The sequence below is a fragment of the Parus major genome, chromosome 6 (genome assembly GCF_001522545.3).
Source record: "Parus major isolate Abel chromosome 6, Parus_major1.1, whole genome shotgun sequence".
NCBI classification, from domain to species: domain Eukaryota; kingdom Metazoa; phylum Chordata; class Aves; order Passeriformes; family Paridae; genus Parus; species Parus major.
In genome coordinates, this window is record NC_031775.1 from 21,432,673 (window position 1) to 21,451,079 (window position 18,407).

The window sequence follows — 18,407 nt, forward strand, 5'->3', positions numbered from 1 at the left end:
AGAGCCAACAAATAACCTCAATTAAGCTGTGTGGCAGTGAGCGATTCCAGCTGTGCAGCAATATTGGCTTCTTTAATTTTTAAGTGACTGGAAATGGTAGGACTGGGAGCTGGGATGAGGAGACACCAGACCTCTCTGTGTCCCTGGAGCCACTCTGCTGCCCTTCACCTTGAGGGGAGCCTGCCAGTCAGACAGCCCTCTCCCACTGTGGGATCCAAGGAGTCTGGGATACACAGGCCCTGGGTCTGGTTAATTTTGGCCAAGAGCTTTTGCTCAAATTCCATCCTCATCACATCCCCAGTGCTCTTCCTGCCAGGCAGGAACCACCAGCATCCCCTGCCAGCTCCCTACGGGGTATGAGGGCATGGGGTGTGCAGCAGAGGGGGGCAAGGACTGACACCAAAATGCAGCTTCCCAGGCAGGGCATTGTCCTGCAGAACACATGGAGAGCCAGGGATGGAGTATGTGACCCATCCCTCACTCTCCAGCCAGACCAAAGCTGCATCCACACCGGGCACAACCTGGATTTGTGCCAACACAGGCAGGGCAAGCCTGGCCCTGAGGAGGGTTGGCATGGCAGCCCTGGCCAGGGGCCAGCCCCAGGCATCGGCAGGGAGCCCAGCAAGCAGCTCTTGACTGCTGAAGCTCCGGGACGCTCTCGGATTTCCCCGTGGCAGCCTCAGCCCGAGTGTGGCCCAGTTCCACCAGCTCGTTTGTGTGCAAAACAGGAAAGGGATCAAGATGGATAAAAAGGACCCAGCTTCTCTGAAAGCATGTTTTACACCCAAAAAAAGCAAAATAAAAGCCAATGGCACACTTCTGTCCCTGGTCCCTCCTGAACACCCTCCAACTCTGATGGAGCAGCCCAGAAGGATTCTATTATGCTGTTAGATGGAAGGAGAAGCTGAGGCATCAATGGCTTTTGCATTTCTCTGCCTGAGAAGGGGTTTTCTGCCAGAAAGGACAGGCACTCCAGCAGGCAGGGCAGCAGTGCCCCATCAAGCTGTGGTGCAGAGGGCCAGGACTGGCCCAGCCTCACCGTCTGCAGGAATTTTGTTCTGCTGCCAATTCCAGACAAATCCCTTTTATTTGCTTGTTCAGGTTTCAGTGCCGTAGTTGTGTCATCTGAGCCAGCTCTCAAGAGAAAAAGGAAGAAAAGAAAAGAAAAAACATGTGAAGGAGAGTAGCACGGGACCTGAGCTGCCAGCCTTATTGCATCTTGCCTGCTCCTGCCTGGGGTCTGGCCAATTTCCTCCTCACAGGGTCTGGCTCCTTGCCGCAGCTCTGGACCTCCCTGGAGCTGGGACTGAGCAACTGGGAGTGGTTTGGTCCATATGGGGGTTTTGAGCACCAGAAGTCCTGTAAATGATGCTGCTTTGAGGGGGTAAAGCACCCCTTGAATGTGGGCTCAGCCCCAGAACATGCATAGGAAGAGTCCTGATGGCCTTCTCTGGGCAGTGAGCAGCACAGTGCAGCTCTGAGATTCCTTTCTGTGCTTCCCCCACATCAAAGTTTGCTCTAAATCACCAGCTATGGCAGGTAGTTGGGATATTTTTTCTTAATCTAATGTTTCCAGTGAAAACTGGAGCATCCCTTTGCTTCACCAGCTAGGCCCAGAGCTGCTCCACACTTGACAGGTCTGTGGTCACCAGTGGAGACCCCAGTGTCACAGAACTTGGGACCCCAAGGTGAGAATGGTCAGCAATGGGATGGGATCCAAATGCATGGGAGTACAGTGATTGGAGTTGATGCATCATCACTGCCCAGGAGATTGTCTGCTGGGTACCCCCATTCCCAGGTGGGGTGAGAAGGGCAGAACCCACACCAGGACCAGCTGTGAGCACTGGGATGGGTAGGAGGGCTCCTCAATTCATGCACCCCACAATGGACAAAGTAGCATCTGCAGTGCACCCTTCCTCACCTCCATAATCATCCTTATGGATGCAGGACAGTCAGCTGGCTTTGGCTTTGGCCTACATGTATATTTTAAATAACATCAACAAAAATGACAAAGGAAAGCATGAAGTCAGTCAAAGGCACGGAAGGGAAAACATGAAGTCAGTCAAAAAAAGGCCAAAGTGTTTCTGACCACAAGGGTGGTTCAGCTGGAGAAAAGACAGCACTGAAAGCCACAAGTGCCTGGTTTCCTCAAATCACTAGTTTTCTGGTTAAAAACAAAACAGAAGAGAAGGGTGTTTTGGCAGCAGGTTCTGGGGAGAAGCTGGGATGTCTCTGTGCTTGGGGGATACAGAGCAGACAGGAGAATGACCCACTGGTTATCACAGTCATGTCCCAGCTCTCTGCTCCAACATCCCAAAAATTATTCATGCAGGACATAATGCCCCTGCCTGGCCTCACGCTCCCAAAGGGGGCTGTCTCCATCCCCAGCACCAAGTCCTCATCACACACAGCACAGCTGCCCCCTCAGTGTCCTACCTGCCATTGTGTCTCCACTTGGTGCCAGAGGACAGATCCACCCTGCTCCAGGCAGAGCTGCACCGGCCCCAGTCCTTGCCAACCAGGCAGGATCCCATCCCCCAGCACCCCAAAAGGATGTCACCCCATCGCCCACCCCAAAAAACAGGCTGCTGTGCCAGGGTTGTTCAGAAAAGGAGTTTTGGGCCGGAGGGTGCTTGCTCCAGAGATGTCCCCAAGCCCCAGGGAGGGTCGCTGTGGGCAAGGTGATCTCTGCAGCCGGACATGCCATCTTTGGGCTAGTAGTAGTCCTCCTCACTCTCCCCGTAGTCCTCAGGTGTCATGCGGGGCTTCGGCAGGGAGAAGTCTGTCAGGTTGAGTTGGTCTGAAATGGCAGCATGGGGACAATGTCACCTTGCCACCCTGCTGTGCCTGTCCCCTTCCCCACCAGGACCAAAGCCAAACCACACACAGCAGCTTTCTGGGGCATGCCCAGCACAGCCCTATGCTCCAGCAGCTCCTGCCATACTGCTGCACTGTGCCCAACATCCCTTCCCGTGTCCCCATGGGGGTAAGGACATTGCTCACCCGGTGTGAAGACGGTCAGGCTGGCCAATGCCACCACCTCCCCGACCCTGTTCCTGGCGAAGCAGCGGTACGTGCCCTCGTCCGTCACCCGCACACCCTGGATCTGGAGCCAGCCTGTCACTTCATATTTCTGGGGGCCACCTCTGAACTGCAAGAAGGGGGAATTTCTGTCAGTACTTTGGCAGAAGCAACGGGCAGTCTGTGCCACAAAGCCCCGAGTCCCCTGTTGCAGCAGGCAGTGGGGTCCCAGGATTGCTCTGGTAGCAACCATGCTATTTTCTGTTTATCCCCAGGAAAAAATAAACTTTTCCTGACCCAGATGGGCTGCAGCTGTGTTTGCAGTCTGCTATTATGGTGCAGTGGCCAGGGGTGGAGGACAGTAGAGTTTCTTCCAACCAGGCAGGGTAGTCCTGCTTGGGGTGAAGATCCTCAGCTGGACCCTGTGATAAGCTATGGGGAGGCCTGAAGGACAGAAAGATGGAAGGGGGCCACAGTGCCAGGTTCCACCTGCTCCTCTGGCTCCTTCCATCCATTCCATCACAGTTTCTTCCCCATTGGTGCCTGGCTGAGGTGCATGGCCCCTTTGCCTCTGCCCACACCCTCTAATAGCTAGGTACACCCAGCTGGGTGCTATATTTGGGGCTGGCTGCAGGCAGGATGTTGATCCCTGGGCCTGCCAGCTCTGGGAGGGAAGCCCTGCTGATGGGAAAAAAGGGCAGGAAGTGCCTGAGTGTGCTGGTAGGACCAGAGGAGGACCCAGGCTGTAGGGCACTCGGGAGGTCCTCTTTCCAGCCCTGCCAGAGGGACTGTAAGTGAAGCCAGCACACACAGCAAACTTAAGGCAGGCAAGTGTGGAAACTCCCTGCTGCAGGACCCTAAGAATAAGTTCAAAAATTAGTAGAAGAAATCACAGAAGAGAGTTATGCTGATGACTCCTACCACTGAGACACCAGTCCTGGCTTGGTCAGTCCTCACGTTACACAGCTTCCAGTCACCCCTTCTCATCCCCAGGCAGCCAGGCTTGCCCTCTCTCAGGCCTGGTGGTCCATGAGCTCTGAGAAGCACTGGGGTCACCCTGGGGTCACCTTCAATGCCCTAGGCACACTGCTCACCTGGACAGAGATGTGGGGGTCATCTCCAGGCAGCAGCATCTCTGTGCCATCCTTCCTCCACTCAATGGATGCCATGGGGTAGGCAAAGACCTCGCAGCCGAAGATGACATCCTGCCCAGTGATGTTCCATGTGTCATAGGGAGGAGAGGTGATCTGAGGCTCTGGGGAGGGGGGTAGAGGAGAGCAGGGTGGGCTCAGAAGAGGTCCCACCCTTGGCAGGTCCCATGGGCTCTCCTGGGCTGGTCTCTGGAGTAGCAGCAGCATTTGGTTCACACAGAGATGCTGGGACCCTTCCCATGTCTGTCTGCTCTCCCTCCCATGGCAGACCCTCACTCTTCCCAAGGACATGGTCCCCTCTCACAGCTGGGACTGGGAGCTCCCTCCCCATCTGCCCCCACCAGTCCATGGAGGGCTGCCATCCTTGTTGGCCTCAGTTTCCCCGCCTGTGCAATGATGCTCAAGTGACACACGCAGCAGGAAGAGTGCAATGACAGCAATGTTACAAAGCAAAGCTTTCCTGAGCGATCAGAGCATGCTCCTCCTGTGGGAGGAAGGCCAGGGGACACTCATCCAGCCTGAGGCTGGTGAGGATGGATGAGGTAGTTGAGCTCTCAGCCAAATGAGGCCTCTGCTCTGACACAGGGCTCATGCCAGCAATGAAGGGAGTCAGCAGGTCCCCATCTCCTGGATGGAGCCAACAGCTCGAGGTCCAACATCTCTTCCCTGGAGGGATAAAGTGAGGACCATGCTTCTTACCCATGCTTCTTCACCTGCTTCTTCACTTGACCTGGCCCATAGCACGAGCCAGAGTTCAAGGGAAGGTTTCCACCTCCAAATATACCCGGGAAAACACTCAAGAACATGATGCTCTACAGAAAATACCCTTGACACCCCTCAGGCTGCGGTGGCAGCACGGGGTGCCCTGTGCCGGACTGGGCAGGATGGAGCATGGCTTTCCTGTTAGACTGTCCCCTCTGAGCCCCTACCTGAGTTTTAAATGGGAGATGGAAATCACACAGCCGAGCCAAACCAACCCTGGTTTCTATTTGCAGGAGGCAGACACATTTCTCGGGAGCAGCAGGCCAGTGTGAACCCAGCCTTGCCGCCAAGAATTCACTAACAGCTCCCTGGAACTTCCCAATCTGATCCAGCAGGATTTGTTGCTTCCCATAAACTCCACTCCCTCTTGGCAAAGCTGCTCCCAGATTTCTCCAAGCACTGGATCTGCAAGGGGCTCTCCCTGAGCAGCAGGGTGAGGGGACTAGTGGGAGCCTGACACTGCATGGAGCAGCGCCCAGTGCAGTCCCGTCCCTGTGGTTTTCCTTCAGGCGAAACAGTTAAGCCAGACCCCCTTGTTTGTCTCTTCCCACAGCGCCAGGGCCACTACCTGACTCGCAGGGACCTTCGTGGGCCACAGTGAGGTTGGCATCAGGGTGGGCATGGGCAGCCTCCAGGAACCTGCAGATCTGGGCGTAGGTTTTGCCATCAGAGCCGCAGAGGGCCAGGTGGGAGAGGCAGGCACACTGGGGCTCGGGCACCTCTCCGTGACGCAAGTCCCCGGCATCCAGCCGGCACTCCAGGTGCTCCCCACACTTGCCGTAGAAGTGGTTGGTGTTGTCCAGGTCACAGATCTGTCCCTCCAGGTTGGCACATTCCCAGCAACAGTCACAGGCATCCCGCACTGTGCCAGCCAGGCACCCGCGTGGCATCGGGCACTCCTCTGGCTGGCACTCAGAGCAGCCCTCCCCTTCCTCCAGCAGCCGTTGCCAGCCCCGCTGGAGGTAGTCAGAGGTGCTGGGAAAAGCCTGGCCCAGCTGGAGCAAAGCCCAGTGCAAGGAGAGCACTGAAAGCACAAGGCAAGAGACACTGAGGGGCTTGGCTTCAGACATTCTCACGGCAGCTCCTCTATCCCAATCCCACTGTCACTTGGATGGCAATTTCTGGCACTGCTCTGGTCTCCCTGTCTAGATCTGAGGAGCCATCCTGACCTGTGAGGAGGGACAAAGTGTGTTACTGATGTAGGAAGTGTCTCCCAATCCTTTTTCTCCTGGCTGGCTTGCTTGCAGAGCAGCAGCACTGCATTTGGTGCAGGAAAGGGTTGGTCACAGCCCCACTCACCCCCAGCCCTGCAATCACGGCCTTTGTACCCTGGAGCTCCCCAACCAGCTCCTGCCCTGAGACACTGAACACCTTCTGGAGAGATAGTGCTGGTGACCCCAGCCCATCAGGTTTCATCCTTGTTCCCTTGGCAGCCCAGCAAGCAAAGTCCAGCCTCCTCTGACCATAGACTGGGAAGCCACAGGGCTGGCAGGGCATTGGACAGGCTGTTCTACAACACTGTGGTTCAGCTTGTTCATATCCTGCTCCTGGTCTCCTGTCAGAAAGTTGTTCTCAAGCCCCTTTCCTTTCCCCATTGCTTTGCAAGAGTCATGAACCCTTTTTTCCTCCCTCACTATCCATACAAGCACAATGGAGTGGCTGATCCTGCAGACAAGGTGCTCTTTCTGTGCTGGATCCAAGCCAGGAGGATGCTCCCAGTCATGCCTGGCTTTTGTTCTCCTTCCCTGCCTGTGCTGTAACCCCTCTTTTTAGGCACCACCTACTCAAGCAGGAGAAAGAATGGCCTCTCCCTAGAAGGGTTTTTGACCCCCTCAGTCATCACACAGGCAACTGAGGCTGAGCACGGAGGAGTTCAGTGCACAGGTGAGCAACCCCTGGACTGACAGCCAACCCAGTGTGGCCAGCCTGTACCAGCACAGCACGGTCCCTACCCTCAAACCCCAAGGCTGCATAACCTACTCAGGGTAAGAAGAAGCTGATCTACTCTGGGCTTCCTATCTCTCCTGGGGGGAAAAACATGGCATCTCAGAGCCTGTCCCCAGAGGGGGAGACAATGAACCAAATCCCTTTGCGAACATCCCTCCCTGACCCCGTCGCACCCTGGCTGCCTTCCCTGAGACGGGGTGAAATTACGGTCCTCCGCCCCAGGGCGACTCAGCATAAGCGAGCGGGGCTGGGGAGGGGACAGCCTGTCTGCCTAGGTCACCTCCCCTCCTGGGAACAGCACCCAAGGGCAAGCTGCATCCCCCCGAGCTACATCCCCCCTCTCGGGGCTAACACAGCGCAGAGTTGGAGTGGGGGTGGCCCGGATAGTGGGTTACACAAATGCATCCCCCGGATTACAAACCGTGAAGATCTGACCCGTTTGCCAGAGACCACCAGCCACCCCAGGAGTGGAAAGGGGCAGAAGGTCCCAGCGCCGGAGCCCTTCCCCCCTCCTCACCCTACCCCAGTCTGCGCCGAGTAAAGCTCCATCCCCCGATGGATGTGGGGGGCCAGAGAAAGGGTACGGGGGAATTGCAGAGTTGGTCTCTGGTTCCTCACTTCTGAGGTGCAGGCGCTGGGGATGCTGGAACAGTGCTGGGAAGAGTCACGATGTCCCTTGGGGTCCCCCTGGAGCCTCCCCTCCATAAGCCGCCACTTACCGGAGGCGCCGGTGCCGGGGGCCGCGGGTGCGCAGTGGCCGTGGCGGCGGGGCTGCTGGCCCCCAGGGCTGCTGGCCCCCGGCCGCTCCAGCACCGCCGTGATGTCAGCGAAACGTGAATCCCCCCGCCCCTCTCCGGGCCCGTGGCCCGTCCCTGGACCGGGACACGGGCTGGCTGGCACCCCTTCCCTGCCGGGGTCCCGCCAAGCTCGGCACGCTGGCCCCGGGGCTCTGCCGCTCCCTGGCACCGGCACCTCCCCTCTGGAATCACCCCCAGTCGTGTGCGGAACCTGGGTTAATGCTCCGCCCCGTCCGTGGGGCAGGGGGGGACTCGGGTCCCCTCCTTTGCCGTCCAGCTTGGCAGCAGTCCTTGGGGACAAGTGAACGGGAGAGGTGGGCATGGCTAAGGAAGTGGTCAAAGCATCTCTCAACCTGTAATTTGGTTGGGAAACATAGACTGAAAAGTTGAGCAGCTGCTGTAAGTAAATGGGGGGATAACTCCCGAGGGATGTCTGCACTTGCCGCACACCAGGAGCCACGTCTTTAGGGGATATTGGGGTGTAAACCACGGCGTTCCCTTGGCTGGAGTGGAACTATTGGAGCAATGGTGGGGCTGCTCCCTGCCACAGCAGTGCCCCAGCACAGGGCTTGGGGCTCCAGACCTCCCCAGCAAACTGCCTCAGTTTCCCTCCGGAACTGGCTCTGAGGAGTGGGGGAGCCAGCATGCCTTTGCAGCACAAACATGCACTTGCATTTGCATCTTGCTCCGGATGCCGTGCCTGAGGGGATCACACAGCCCCTCCTCTCTAGGCAAGGAATTTGTGGGATTGAATTCCCCCATGAAGCTCAAGCAAATCAGGACCCCTCTAAGGATATGGTTTCCTTCACCATGCTGCAAAAATCTGCTTCTGCTTTCCAACACCCTCCTGCAAATTTGTTCCGGGTTCCAGGGCTTTTGCTCGATCACGTTGTGAATCCAGCCATGTCTAACGATGGAAAATGCAGCAGGCTTCAGCCCCCTTAAATCTGTCTCTGCCAGCCAAACTCCCCGCTCCAGCCCCCTGCTGCAGAAAGGGGTTTCCTGCCAGCTCTGCCTTCAGCCTCACGTCCCACTCCCCCTCTGTGGCCCCCAGCCCCTTGGCTCAGGGCTGCCTTCCTCCCTGCCTCCCCTTGTCCAGCCTATTGAGTTCAGTCCCCACATGCCACATGTTTTCAGGTCCAGCGTCCATGAGTTGCTGAGCAGCTGGGGCTGCAGCTGTTTTGGGAGCAGGGAAAAAGTCAGGAAGGACTGAGGTTTTCCTACATGCAGCCTCAGAGCTGGGTCAGAGCCTGAGCAGAGAGGAGACAGACTGCAGGTGGCTCAGACAGGAGTGCTGAGCCTCCTGGGCTGTCCCTGCCATACCACCCTTCCCACTTTGGGGTGAAGGACTGCCTGCATGTTCAGGCATTCCTGCACCAAACACACACTCACTTGCCCCTGCTCCACACAGGGGGCAAAGCAGTGAAGCAAGCCTGGCCCATTATGCCACCTCCCGCTCACAAAGCTCCTGGCCAGCACAGAAACAGAGCCAGCACTGAAATCCCAGGCACTGCTGAGAACGGATCATCAGTATTTCTGGTTATTTGTGTCTCTTGCCGTTGGCAAGGGGGAGCAGGTCACATGGCTGCTGTCCTTTCCCACACATGGTTCCTTCTCCTATGATGTGCCATGGCCCAAATGCTTGGTGTGACATATCTTCATGGGATTATCATGGCCTCTGGGTGGCTCAATTCACCTGAGTGTCACCGCAGCATCAGACACTAACAGGGGAGAACCCCTGGCCAAAAGTGAAATCCGAACACAGATCTGAGCAGGAACAACTCCAGTCGTGGAGCAACACAACCCATTCTCAGAAAGCCAAGGGCAGCTTAGCTCAGCTCAACAAGATGGAGCTCAAACATGGCAGTTAATTAAACCTCCTGCTTAATGAGACTATTGAATGTGTTAGTAAACAACAGCAGTTATGAATGAGGGGCGGAAGATGTAACCTGTGCTTAACAAGAAGTTCTGCTCAATCACACCTGAAGTCAATCAACACAGCCAGGGCTGCAAACGGGATTTGTGGCTTATGTTGCTTATGTTCCCAACTTTGTGGGGAAAAGGGTGATCACCGCCCTGCATGGCCTGGCACTTAGGTAAATTGCATTCCTGGCTCCCTACCAGTGATGGCTAGTTATCTCTCCCTTTTCCTCACTTTTCATGAGCCCAGTGAAGCTCCTGGAACTGGGCTTTGAAGGCTGAGCCTAAAGCACCAAAGCTCCTCCTTTTTTCCAGGTGGGTTTCTCCCCATCACTGTTTCTCATCTTGTGATGGTCCCATAGAAGCCAGGAGTCCATGGGTACTCCTGGCAGGCCCAGATCCTTGGCATCCCTCCAGAGCTCTGCCATCAGACTGAAACACATCACATCCAGTCAGGGGTATCCCACTGCTCCTGGCCCACTGACCCCCTCCCTGAAGCTTTGGGCTGATCCCCCAGACATCCCATAGCAATCTGGGGTTTATGGCAGATGAGGCCATGGGAAAAATCCACTCTGGAAAAAAGTCCTAGGCCAAGTGACTCTATGTACATAATGTCCAGCAGGGCTGGAGAGCAGCACTGGGGCTGGGCTGGTGGGGTTGAGGATGTTGGTTGTATCACAGCTGAAGCAAATGTCACCAGAGATCATGGGATAGAATGTTTCCAGCACACTGCCTGGGCTGTGGGGAGTTCATTCTGATAACAAACCAAATCTCTCTCCTTTCACATCAAATACAATCTCTGTTTCCTGCTGTCTCACAGCCTGAAACAGCACGGTTCTGGCTGGCCCACACCAACGCTGAGCTGTTCCCAGCCACATTCCCAGGTTCCACTGTGGGGACAAGGCATGGGCAGCAGGCAGGTCCTCCGCCTCCTGCGTGCCAGGCCGGACCCGCGCTAGGAAGGAGGCAGGCTCAGGTTTCTCCAGGCTTTTGCAGACCGAATTCCTCTGAAGAACCCACCCGTCAGCAAATTCTTGGAGAAGCGGTTGCAGCTGTGTGCAGGGACAGCCCGGTGCCCAGTCCGCCCGGGGTCCCCGGCAAGAGCCGCGGCTCAGCTCCATCCCAGCAGGAATTATGCTTCTCCCTAAGGTTTTCCCACCAGCCCCATCCAAGCTCAAGTCTACTAACCCGGGGGCAGGAACCAAAAAGACGGCGGGGGCTGCATTCCCGGGATGTCCCCGCACTGGCACGATCGTGCCAAATTTGACGCTCCTGTGCCAGGTTCCACGGCCCTAAGAGCCGCCCGGCTCCTGCCACACCCGGACGCCGCAGCAAACAGGAGCCCCCGCGGGGCTGGCCCGGCCCGGGGCTGCGGCTGGCCGTGCGGGGAGCCGGCTGCGGAGTCTCTGCTGCCACCTCCAGGGCACCGCTGCGCTCGTCCCCGGCCCCTTGCGGTGACATTGACCCTGTCCGTGGGGGCTGCGGAACCTGGAGTAATGGCTGGACACCTCAGCCCCACCACCCCTGCCTTCCTGCTCTCTAAAAGCCCCGCTATCGGCAGAGACCCCTCACGGCTATGCAGTGTCCTGAGGGGCTTGGGCACATCCCCTGTGGTGGTGGGATCCTGTTCAGCCTGCCCTGGTGCTTGGGCTGCATGGCTCCCCCAGACGGGGTGGGTGCTGCCAGCTCAGTGGCACCGCGCCCGCTGTCGCCTTTGCCACCCTCCCTTTCCCCAGGCTCCAGAAGCGCCAGCAGGGCTGGGACGCAGCCAGGGAAGGTGACCCGCTGCCAGCACCCCGGCACCCCCTGCCACTGGGGACGGGAACTGGGGAGGGGGAGCCTGCCCGCTCCCCCCTCCAAGAGGCTGCCCATTTCCAGGCGTCATTAAAGAGCAATTAGCTGGAAATTAAGCTGAGAACAAGTATTGATTAGCTCATTAAGGCTGGGGGAGCCGGCTGAGGCGGTAGGAATTGCTGCCGCTCGCCCTCATTATGGGCAAGGTTAAAGCATGTGGTCGGGCAGCACATTAAAAATGCCAGGGACCAATCGATGTCCCCAAACCAGCGACGGCCAGCACCCCCAGCACCTCTGGGGATATCCAGCTGCTGTCTTTCTGGGACTGGCCCTTGACCTTTGTGATGAGCCACCTCGGGAAGGCACAGAGCATCCCTGCCATCCTGCATCCACTGCTGCATCCTGGGCTCCCCTGCAGAGGCAGCAGTGTCCCTTTTGAGCTTGTTAGTCCCCCAAAACTCACTGGCCAAATGAGTTTTCTCTCTCCCAATCAGGAGAATCCACGGGGCCATGTTTCCCCTAGCGCAGTGAAGCGGCAGAGTCTGTGGGCTCACAGCTCAGCTGCCGACTCCAGGAGAGAACAGGCACCGTGGCTGATTTGCAGCACCCCCGACCTGCAATGCTCCAGAACTGAGTTTTTCATGTCCCTGCCTAGTGGTGTCAGCTCGTGCAGGTGTGGGACAGACCAAGGAGGATCTCAGGATAGAATGAAAACAGGTGACAGATGAAAGACACTCAGTGGCTCTGTGTGGCTGAGTACTGCCACATCACACCACTCTGTATCCCAGCCTCACAGCTCTTGGGGGGCTCTTGGGGTGAGCCCAGGCTCAGCCCGGCCAGACCCTTTCAGCTGGACCAAGCCACCCCAAGCATCTGTGTCTCTGGTCCTGTGTCCCTCCTATTTCCATCTCTGCCTCTTGTGGCCACCAGCAGCTCAGGGCCAGCTCCCAGCCAGCACACACAAGGAGGGTGTCCCTGCAAAGCCGGGTGGTGCATGTGGGAGGAGGCAGGTGTCATCATTATTTTTGTTTTCTTTACACTCCTCTAGAAATATATTGTATTCTCAGATAATCCCGTTCAATTACACCACAATAAAACACATAATAAAAACGTAATTCATTTTTCCTGAGCGCTCCATCTCCCTGTGTCTTGGCAAGCTATTAAAAATTTGTCTTCATTTTTCTGGCAAGAGCCTTGTACCTTTTCATCTTTAATTTATGAGAGCAGAATAGCTACTGACAAGCCCTTATTGCACGGCGAGGGGCTGCATTATTTATAAGCCGCCAATGGCTGGCTCAGGGGAGATATTTGCAATATTCCGTGACCAGGAGAAGGAGGGGGACAGATCCCTGATGTGCCTGTCCCAATCCACTCACTTCCCCACCTTGGGCAGGTGGGTGCTGGGTGCAGGTGTTCTCCTGGCTGCCCCTTGAGGACAGCAGCTCGAGCCTAGCCTCTGCCAGCCCCTGCCAGCTGTGCAAGCTGTGGCACACGGTGGCTTTGGGCTGCCTGGCCCTTATCTCGTCCCTGCTGTATCTGCCCATCTTGGCCTTTGCAGTGGTCTCGCTCCTGTCCTTCAGCATGGTTGCCTCCATCCCTCCTCTCTCTGGCTGGACATCCATGGCTGCTTCTGGCTGCCCTGGTGGGGCAGAGAGCTGAGGGACAGGCAGCTGCTGCCCACAGGCTTGTCAGGGTCCTGCGATGTGCCCTCCAGTGTGCTCTCCCATAGCTGTACACAGAAAGTGGGATAAAAATAGTCCTGCAGGGAAGGCACAGGAGCAGGCCCAGGATTGTCCTGTGAGCAGGCTGCAAGAGGGGGTGTGAGTGTGGGCAGAGCCAGGGTGACGCTCTGGCCTCTCCAAACCAGCAGCATCCAGAGCAGCAGCTTAGCAAAGCTCTCTGCGCAGTGGAGAGCTCCAAAGCCGACTGTACTAAAAAAAGCCCTCCTGACAGCTGGATAAGCTTCACCACATGCCAGGCCAGCCAGGGCTGCTGCAAAGGCAGTCAGCTGGAAAGCAGGGAGCAGAAGCCAGCCCCAGGGGGTGCAGAGACACCCCAAAAGCCAGCCTGCCCCTCTCTCCAGCTCCCATCCTCACCCCAATAACAGTCCCTTTCCACCATACGCAAATAAGACAGCAGCACACTTCTCTTTGCTGTTGGTTTTGTATAAACAATCTGCCTTTATTGTTTGGTATATATAGGTACATTATATGTATATCAAAAATATCTAGAGGAAACCACAGTGCACTTAAAGCTATTGAGAAGGTCCACCTGAAAGCAAGCACTCCAGGAGGGGGTAGAGTAACCCCTCAGGGGAAGCCCAGCCCTGAACACAGATGGCATTAAAATGAGAATAAAAACCAAGACTCTACTGGGATTAAAATGTGCCATTTGCTCTGGGGATGGAAGCAGCAGAAAGCCAGATTAAATCCCCAAAGCAGCCCGGAGGAAAGCAGAAGGTGAGATGGGAGCACACGCCTTGGCTGGGAGAGTCCCCCACTCTGAGCTCAAGTCACTACGTGCAATTGATCACTCACCCCCAGCTATTTTGGCAATGGGGAGTTTTCCTCTCCAAAAGCTGCTCTGCCATCCCCAGGCACCAACTGCTGAACCACTGAGCACTGTAGAGTGCCTGCAGAGCTATTCTACTTTCAATTGCTGATTCTCTGCTGCCTCCTAAAGCTGGGGAGCACCATTTTCTTCCTCATCCCATTTTTTTTTTTTTTTTTCCCTCTACCACAGCTCACAAGGTCCCTGGTGCTGCTGCCTGCATTTCCCTGTGCACTGCACAGAGCTACAGGCACACCCAGAGGGGAGGAGTGCCCCAGGGTGCCAGCCAGGCAGTCCCCAGGGCAGGGCTGAGCCAGGCATGGGGACAGGGTTAGGTGTGGTGCTGCATGGCTGCAGGCACCCCGGGAAGCAGGGCTGAGCACCTGGGACCTATGGACACACGATGGCCAAGGGAAAGCAGCAGCAGCCCCAAGGGGATCCAAAGGGCGAAGCTCAGCAATGCGCTGGCCCAGCAGCTCCGTGGAGCTCATCTCGGCCATCCCAGGGGCACATCTTGGCCACCCCAGGACCCTGCTCAGAGCCCTTTGTTGAAGTACACAGTCTCCAGCCACGGATCTTTCTTCCGGATCTGGTCTTGGACTTCAGGCTCCAGGCTGCTCACAGGCATTGAGCTGTAAGGGAAAGAGAGATGCAGAGGATGGAGGGGGTAAACCCACCGATGGCCTCGGGTTGGAAACTACCTGCTGCACCCATGGGGATGCACGTCCCCAGCATGGCCCAGCAGAGGCCCTTGGGTCTGTACTGCTGACTGTGCAGAGAGATGTCTGTGCACAGGTTTAAGCCCCTGACTGCTTGAAGAAGCAAAAGAATCTCTCGGGAGTCAGACAGCACCCCCATCCCACACAGAAGCCGCATGTGCAGGCAAAGTGCCTTTCTGTACCTTTTCTGCGGGAAGAGTGCACAGCACAACGGAGTGGCAAACACCAGACTGCAAGGGAAAGACATGAAAAGGTGAAGCTGGGCTGCATAAATCACCCACACCCACCCATGGCCTGATCCCAGAGCAACACTGAGGCAGCCCAGAGCTGTGCTGGGTGTTCAGCCAGGAAAGGGCTACGAGATGCCCTCTCCAAGCTCCAGACCCTGCATTTGGCTCTTGAGGTGCGGCAGGCAAAGTCTGTCCCCCGAAGATGTGGGGGAACACCAATGCTGAGCAGGAGCCCATGGCAGGCTTGAGAGACACCAAGATCAAGCAAAACAACTCCTGGCCCCAGAACCTCATATCCCATTCCATCTGCCTGGGGTGCCACTAGCCTGGCCAAGCTCTGGCATCCCCCAAGAAACTCGGGTAGTTCTCCCCCCCCAGTGCCAAGCAGGGTTCCCAGCAGCACCGTCCCATACACTTGGGCTTGGTCTGTGCCCAGGGCAGCAATGCCCATCGGTGGAGGAGGACTTACCAGAGTCCCACCAGGCCGACCTGCAGGGGAGCGTTCAGGTACGGGTACCGCTGCCAGGGACAGGGAGAGGATGTGTGTCAGTGCAGTGGACAGGGTAGAAAGGTGTCTATTCCTCAATAGGGTGCCAGCCTTGAGGGGTGCCAACAATGTGCCAAGCTTGGGTGTCCCTACACCCACCCACCCACCCCAGGCTCACTGGTACCTTCAGGAAAGCTCTCTTCTCCAGCATGTTCATGATCACCGGCGGAATAGCTGAATCAGGGAGGAAGGAAATGAGCTCCCAGTTATCCCTGCCAGCAGTGGGACCTCATCCCAGGCTGCCAGGGATCAGTTGCAATCTCCCAACACACGTGGAGGAGGGGACACTCACCCATGGCCGGCGCTGCCATGCCAATGCGGGAGACCACCACCTGGAAAATGGCCTTCTGGGCTGCCGCTGTGGATTCGCCCAGGCGGTTCCCATTCTCATCCGTGACAGGGATCCCCAGCTTGAGTTCTCTGCAGGAACAGAGCGGCACAAGGGTGAGGGGAACAGGACACAGGACAGGGACATGTCTCCAAGGGAGGCTGGCATCCTCCTGTACCCCATCCACTAGCTGCACAATAAATCATAGGGGGTCTCAGCTGGACCCACATTTATTTGGCAGCAGTCCTCAATAGGACTGTACAAGCACCAACAACCCCCTAGGTTGCAATCAGGTGATTGTACCCTCAAGCCAACCCCTCACAGTGAGGAAGAGCAAGGAAGTCCCTGCATTCCTCACCAGTGCCTACGAACCCTGAGGCAAGCCTGTCCCACCCCAGGGCTCACCTCTGTCTCATCAGCGGGATGTTGATGCAGTTGGCAGCTGCCACGGCCGCAAAAGGCACGTACCGGCCGATGATGGCTGGCAAGTGCTAGGGGGAAAAGTAGGAGAATGTCATGTAGAGGGTTTGGGGGAAGAGCTGGCTGTCCCCAGGTCTGCCTCAGTCTTCCTGCAAGACTCTGGGGTGTTCCAGCCCCACTGGGGGTAAAAAAAGTCCCTCCTCCTCTGCAACTCTTAGCTGGTAAAAGCTGCACAGACCAAAGGATCTGGGGTGGTCCCAGGTCCCCTGTCTGGACAGAGGCTGAGGGGTGGAAGAAGCCTGGAGATACATCCAGAGCAAGGCTGGAGGGACAGGCCATCTCCACAGCCACCATTGGGGAGAGCAGTTGCTTTGTGTGGGCAACCTCGGCAAACCCCTTTTCTTCATTTTCTCCCCCACTCCAGGTGAATCCCCTGCAAAGCTCAGAGCTCAGGGAGATCCCATAGGGAGGGTCCACATCCCCCAGCTGCGATGGCCAAGGGTCACCTTACCTTGGTGAGGGATTTCAGCCCCAGTGCTGTGACAACTGCCCCTGTGGTTGCACTCACATAGGCTGTCCCCAGCTGGCTGAAAGAGCAAGGGACACCAGTTAACCAGGCTCTCCCCATCCCAGATGCCCCTCCAAAGGAAGGAACAGCATGCCCTTCAAGAGCACCAGGACACCTGGGTTCCTCTCTCAGCTCTACCACTAACCCTGACAGCTCCCAAAGGTGTCCATCTCGCCTTCACCAGGTCTCCATTGTCCCATCTCACAGATCCCTGCTATTCAAGGCACCCCCCTGGTGTTTTGGGGTGGACCTCGAGGACCTGGTCAGAGAGATGCGTACCTGGGGGTGATGGGTGCATCCCCACTGCGGTTGGTGTAGTTGACAATGGCATTGAAGGACTGGTTGACCCACTGCCAGAACAGCACAGCTGGCGTGGTCCTGCCAGAGAAAGGAGGGTGGGTGCTGGAGACAATGGGGGATGCCACCCATGCTCCCACAGCACAAGTGGGGTATGGGACACGTGTCCCCTCCTCACCCCAGAGCCAGGAGGATCCTCCAGGCATCCTCTTGGTCCTGGGGTGAGGAGGGGACAGGTACCTGTAGAAGGTCAACATGCAACCGGTGATGGTCATGTTCATGGGGACCTGAGCAGACATGCGTCCCACAAGGATCATCTTCTCGCCCGTGTCAGGGTGGAAAGCCGAGTCATAGATGTACTTTGCCCGCCAAAGCTGGTCCTCTGTCAGCCCAGGGTGTACGGTGCCTGCCCTGCCAGGTAAGGGTAACACCTGTTGAAAGACCCTCTGCCAGCACACATGGCCTAACTGGTCCCCCACAGCAATTGTGGCAGCTGGGACATGCCTTAAGGACCAGGCAGGCAATTTTGGGGTCTTTGGCCAAGGGGGCCAGCATCACTGCTATTCCCATTCCTGGGAATGGCTCCTGCCTGGGAGCAGTGCTGAGGGAACATCCATCCTCCCAGTGGGTACCTGTAGTCCTCCACCACCCGTCGGGCTTCCTCCAGGGTAGCCCCCGAGAGCAGCAGGTTTCGGGGGTCGGTCACCATGAAGAAGTGTTTGGCCCGGCCCTGAAAGGTGCTCTGGTCCCAGCGGGGCTCCTGGATGTTGATGGTGGAAGGCAAGGATGGTGGCATCTTCTGGCAGGGCAAGGGATTAAAGGGTTATATGGGATGTGGTGCCTGTGTCCCTCCTGCCACATCCCTGCTGCAGCAGCTCTGGTGCTCCCCCAGCCTGGGGGCACAAGGATTGAACAGGGAGCCCCTTGTAAAGGAGCTCAGTAGCGACTCCTGAGCCCACCCGGTGGGTGTGCGACCTGCCACGGGACTGCACCTTGCAGCGTGCCAAAGAGAACCCCCCGACCTCACATCAGCCACCAGAAGTCAGGGACTCCTCCTCCCCCCAACCCAGCCGAGCACCCCCGGTCACAGAGGAGGGGACAGGGACCCACCACTTAGGGGCCACAGCGGCTGCCAGCAGCGGGAGAGCGGAGTGAGGAAGGGCACTGGAAGGAGGAATGTCCCTCCCGGGCAAGGCACCGACACACCCGGCACGGCTCTATTTCCACACCCGCCCTTCCCCGCGAGAAGCGGGGCTCCACTCCCTTCCTTCCCGCGCGGAGCATTCCTCCCGCCACGCGTGACCCCCCCTGCACAGGGACCCGGGTCACCCCCGCACTCACGGCTCCCGGGACAGC

General features: G+C 57.3%; 2 protein-coding genes across 5 annotated transcripts in view; both read right to left on the reverse strand.

The window, feature by feature from the left end:
* Positions 1–761: 761 nt before the first annotated feature.
* KAZALD1 (Kazal type serine peptidase inhibitor domain 1) lies at positions 762–7,996 on the reverse strand. The gene is made up of 5 exons (XM_015632433.3): positions 7,601–7,996; positions 5,503–6,103; positions 4,116–4,276; positions 3,004–3,151; positions 762–2,800 (listed from the first exon to the last, which is right to left on the reverse strand). Exons 2-5 carry the CDS (start codon positions 6,002–6,004, stop codon positions 2,715–2,717), a joined length of 897 nt encoding a protein of 298 aa, XP_015487919.1. The 5' UTR covers positions 6,005–6,103; positions 7,601–7,996; the 3' UTR covers positions 762–2,714.
* Positions 7,997–14,477: 6,481 nt separating this feature from the next.
* The window catches only part of SFXN3 (sideroflexin 3), a 5,003-nt gene continuing 1,073 nt past the window's right edge, over positions 14,478–18,407 (reverse strand). The window contains exons 1-11 of one of the 4 annotated variants that reach the window (XM_015633711.1): positions 18,393–18,401; positions 17,684–17,847; positions 17,292–17,462; positions 17,034–17,132; positions 16,698–16,773; positions 16,172–16,257; positions 15,731–15,858; positions 15,563–15,612; positions 15,361–15,410; positions 14,844–14,891; positions 14,478–14,574 (exon numbers count right to left, since the gene is read on the reverse strand). In XM_015633711.1, coding sequence (XP_015489197.1) covers positions 14,478–14,574; positions 14,844–14,891; positions 15,361–15,410; positions 15,563–15,612; positions 15,731–15,858; positions 16,172–16,257; positions 16,698–16,773; positions 17,034–17,132; positions 17,292–17,462; positions 17,684–17,847 — 969 coding nt within the window. In that variant the 5' untranslated portion in view covers positions 18,393–18,401. Of the gene's footprint in view, positions 14,575–14,843; positions 14,892–15,360; positions 15,411–15,562; positions 15,613–15,730; positions 15,859–16,171; positions 16,258–16,697; positions 16,774–17,033; positions 17,133–17,291; positions 17,463–17,683; positions 17,851–18,161; positions 18,313–18,392; positions 18,402–18,407 lie in introns of those variants that run through there. The other 3 variants (XM_015633709.1, XM_015633710.2, XM_015633708.1) reach the window with 3 other exon arrangements.

Bases quoted from the DNA above. Each gene is read 5' to 3' on its own strand.
- KAZALD1 (XM_015632433.3), bottom strand. From the start codon at position 6,004: ATGTCTGAAGCCAAGCCCCTCAGTGTCTCTTGCCTTGTGCTTTCAGTG. The intron at 3,152-4,115 runs GTGAGCAGTGTG...CCCTTCTTGCAG, and splicing joins ACCCCCACATCTCTGTCCAG to TTCAGAGGTGGCCCCCAGAA. The intron at 2,801-3,003 runs GTGAGCAATGTC...CTGCCATTTCAG, and splicing joins CCTGACCGTCTTCACACCGG to ACCAACTCAACCTGACAGAC.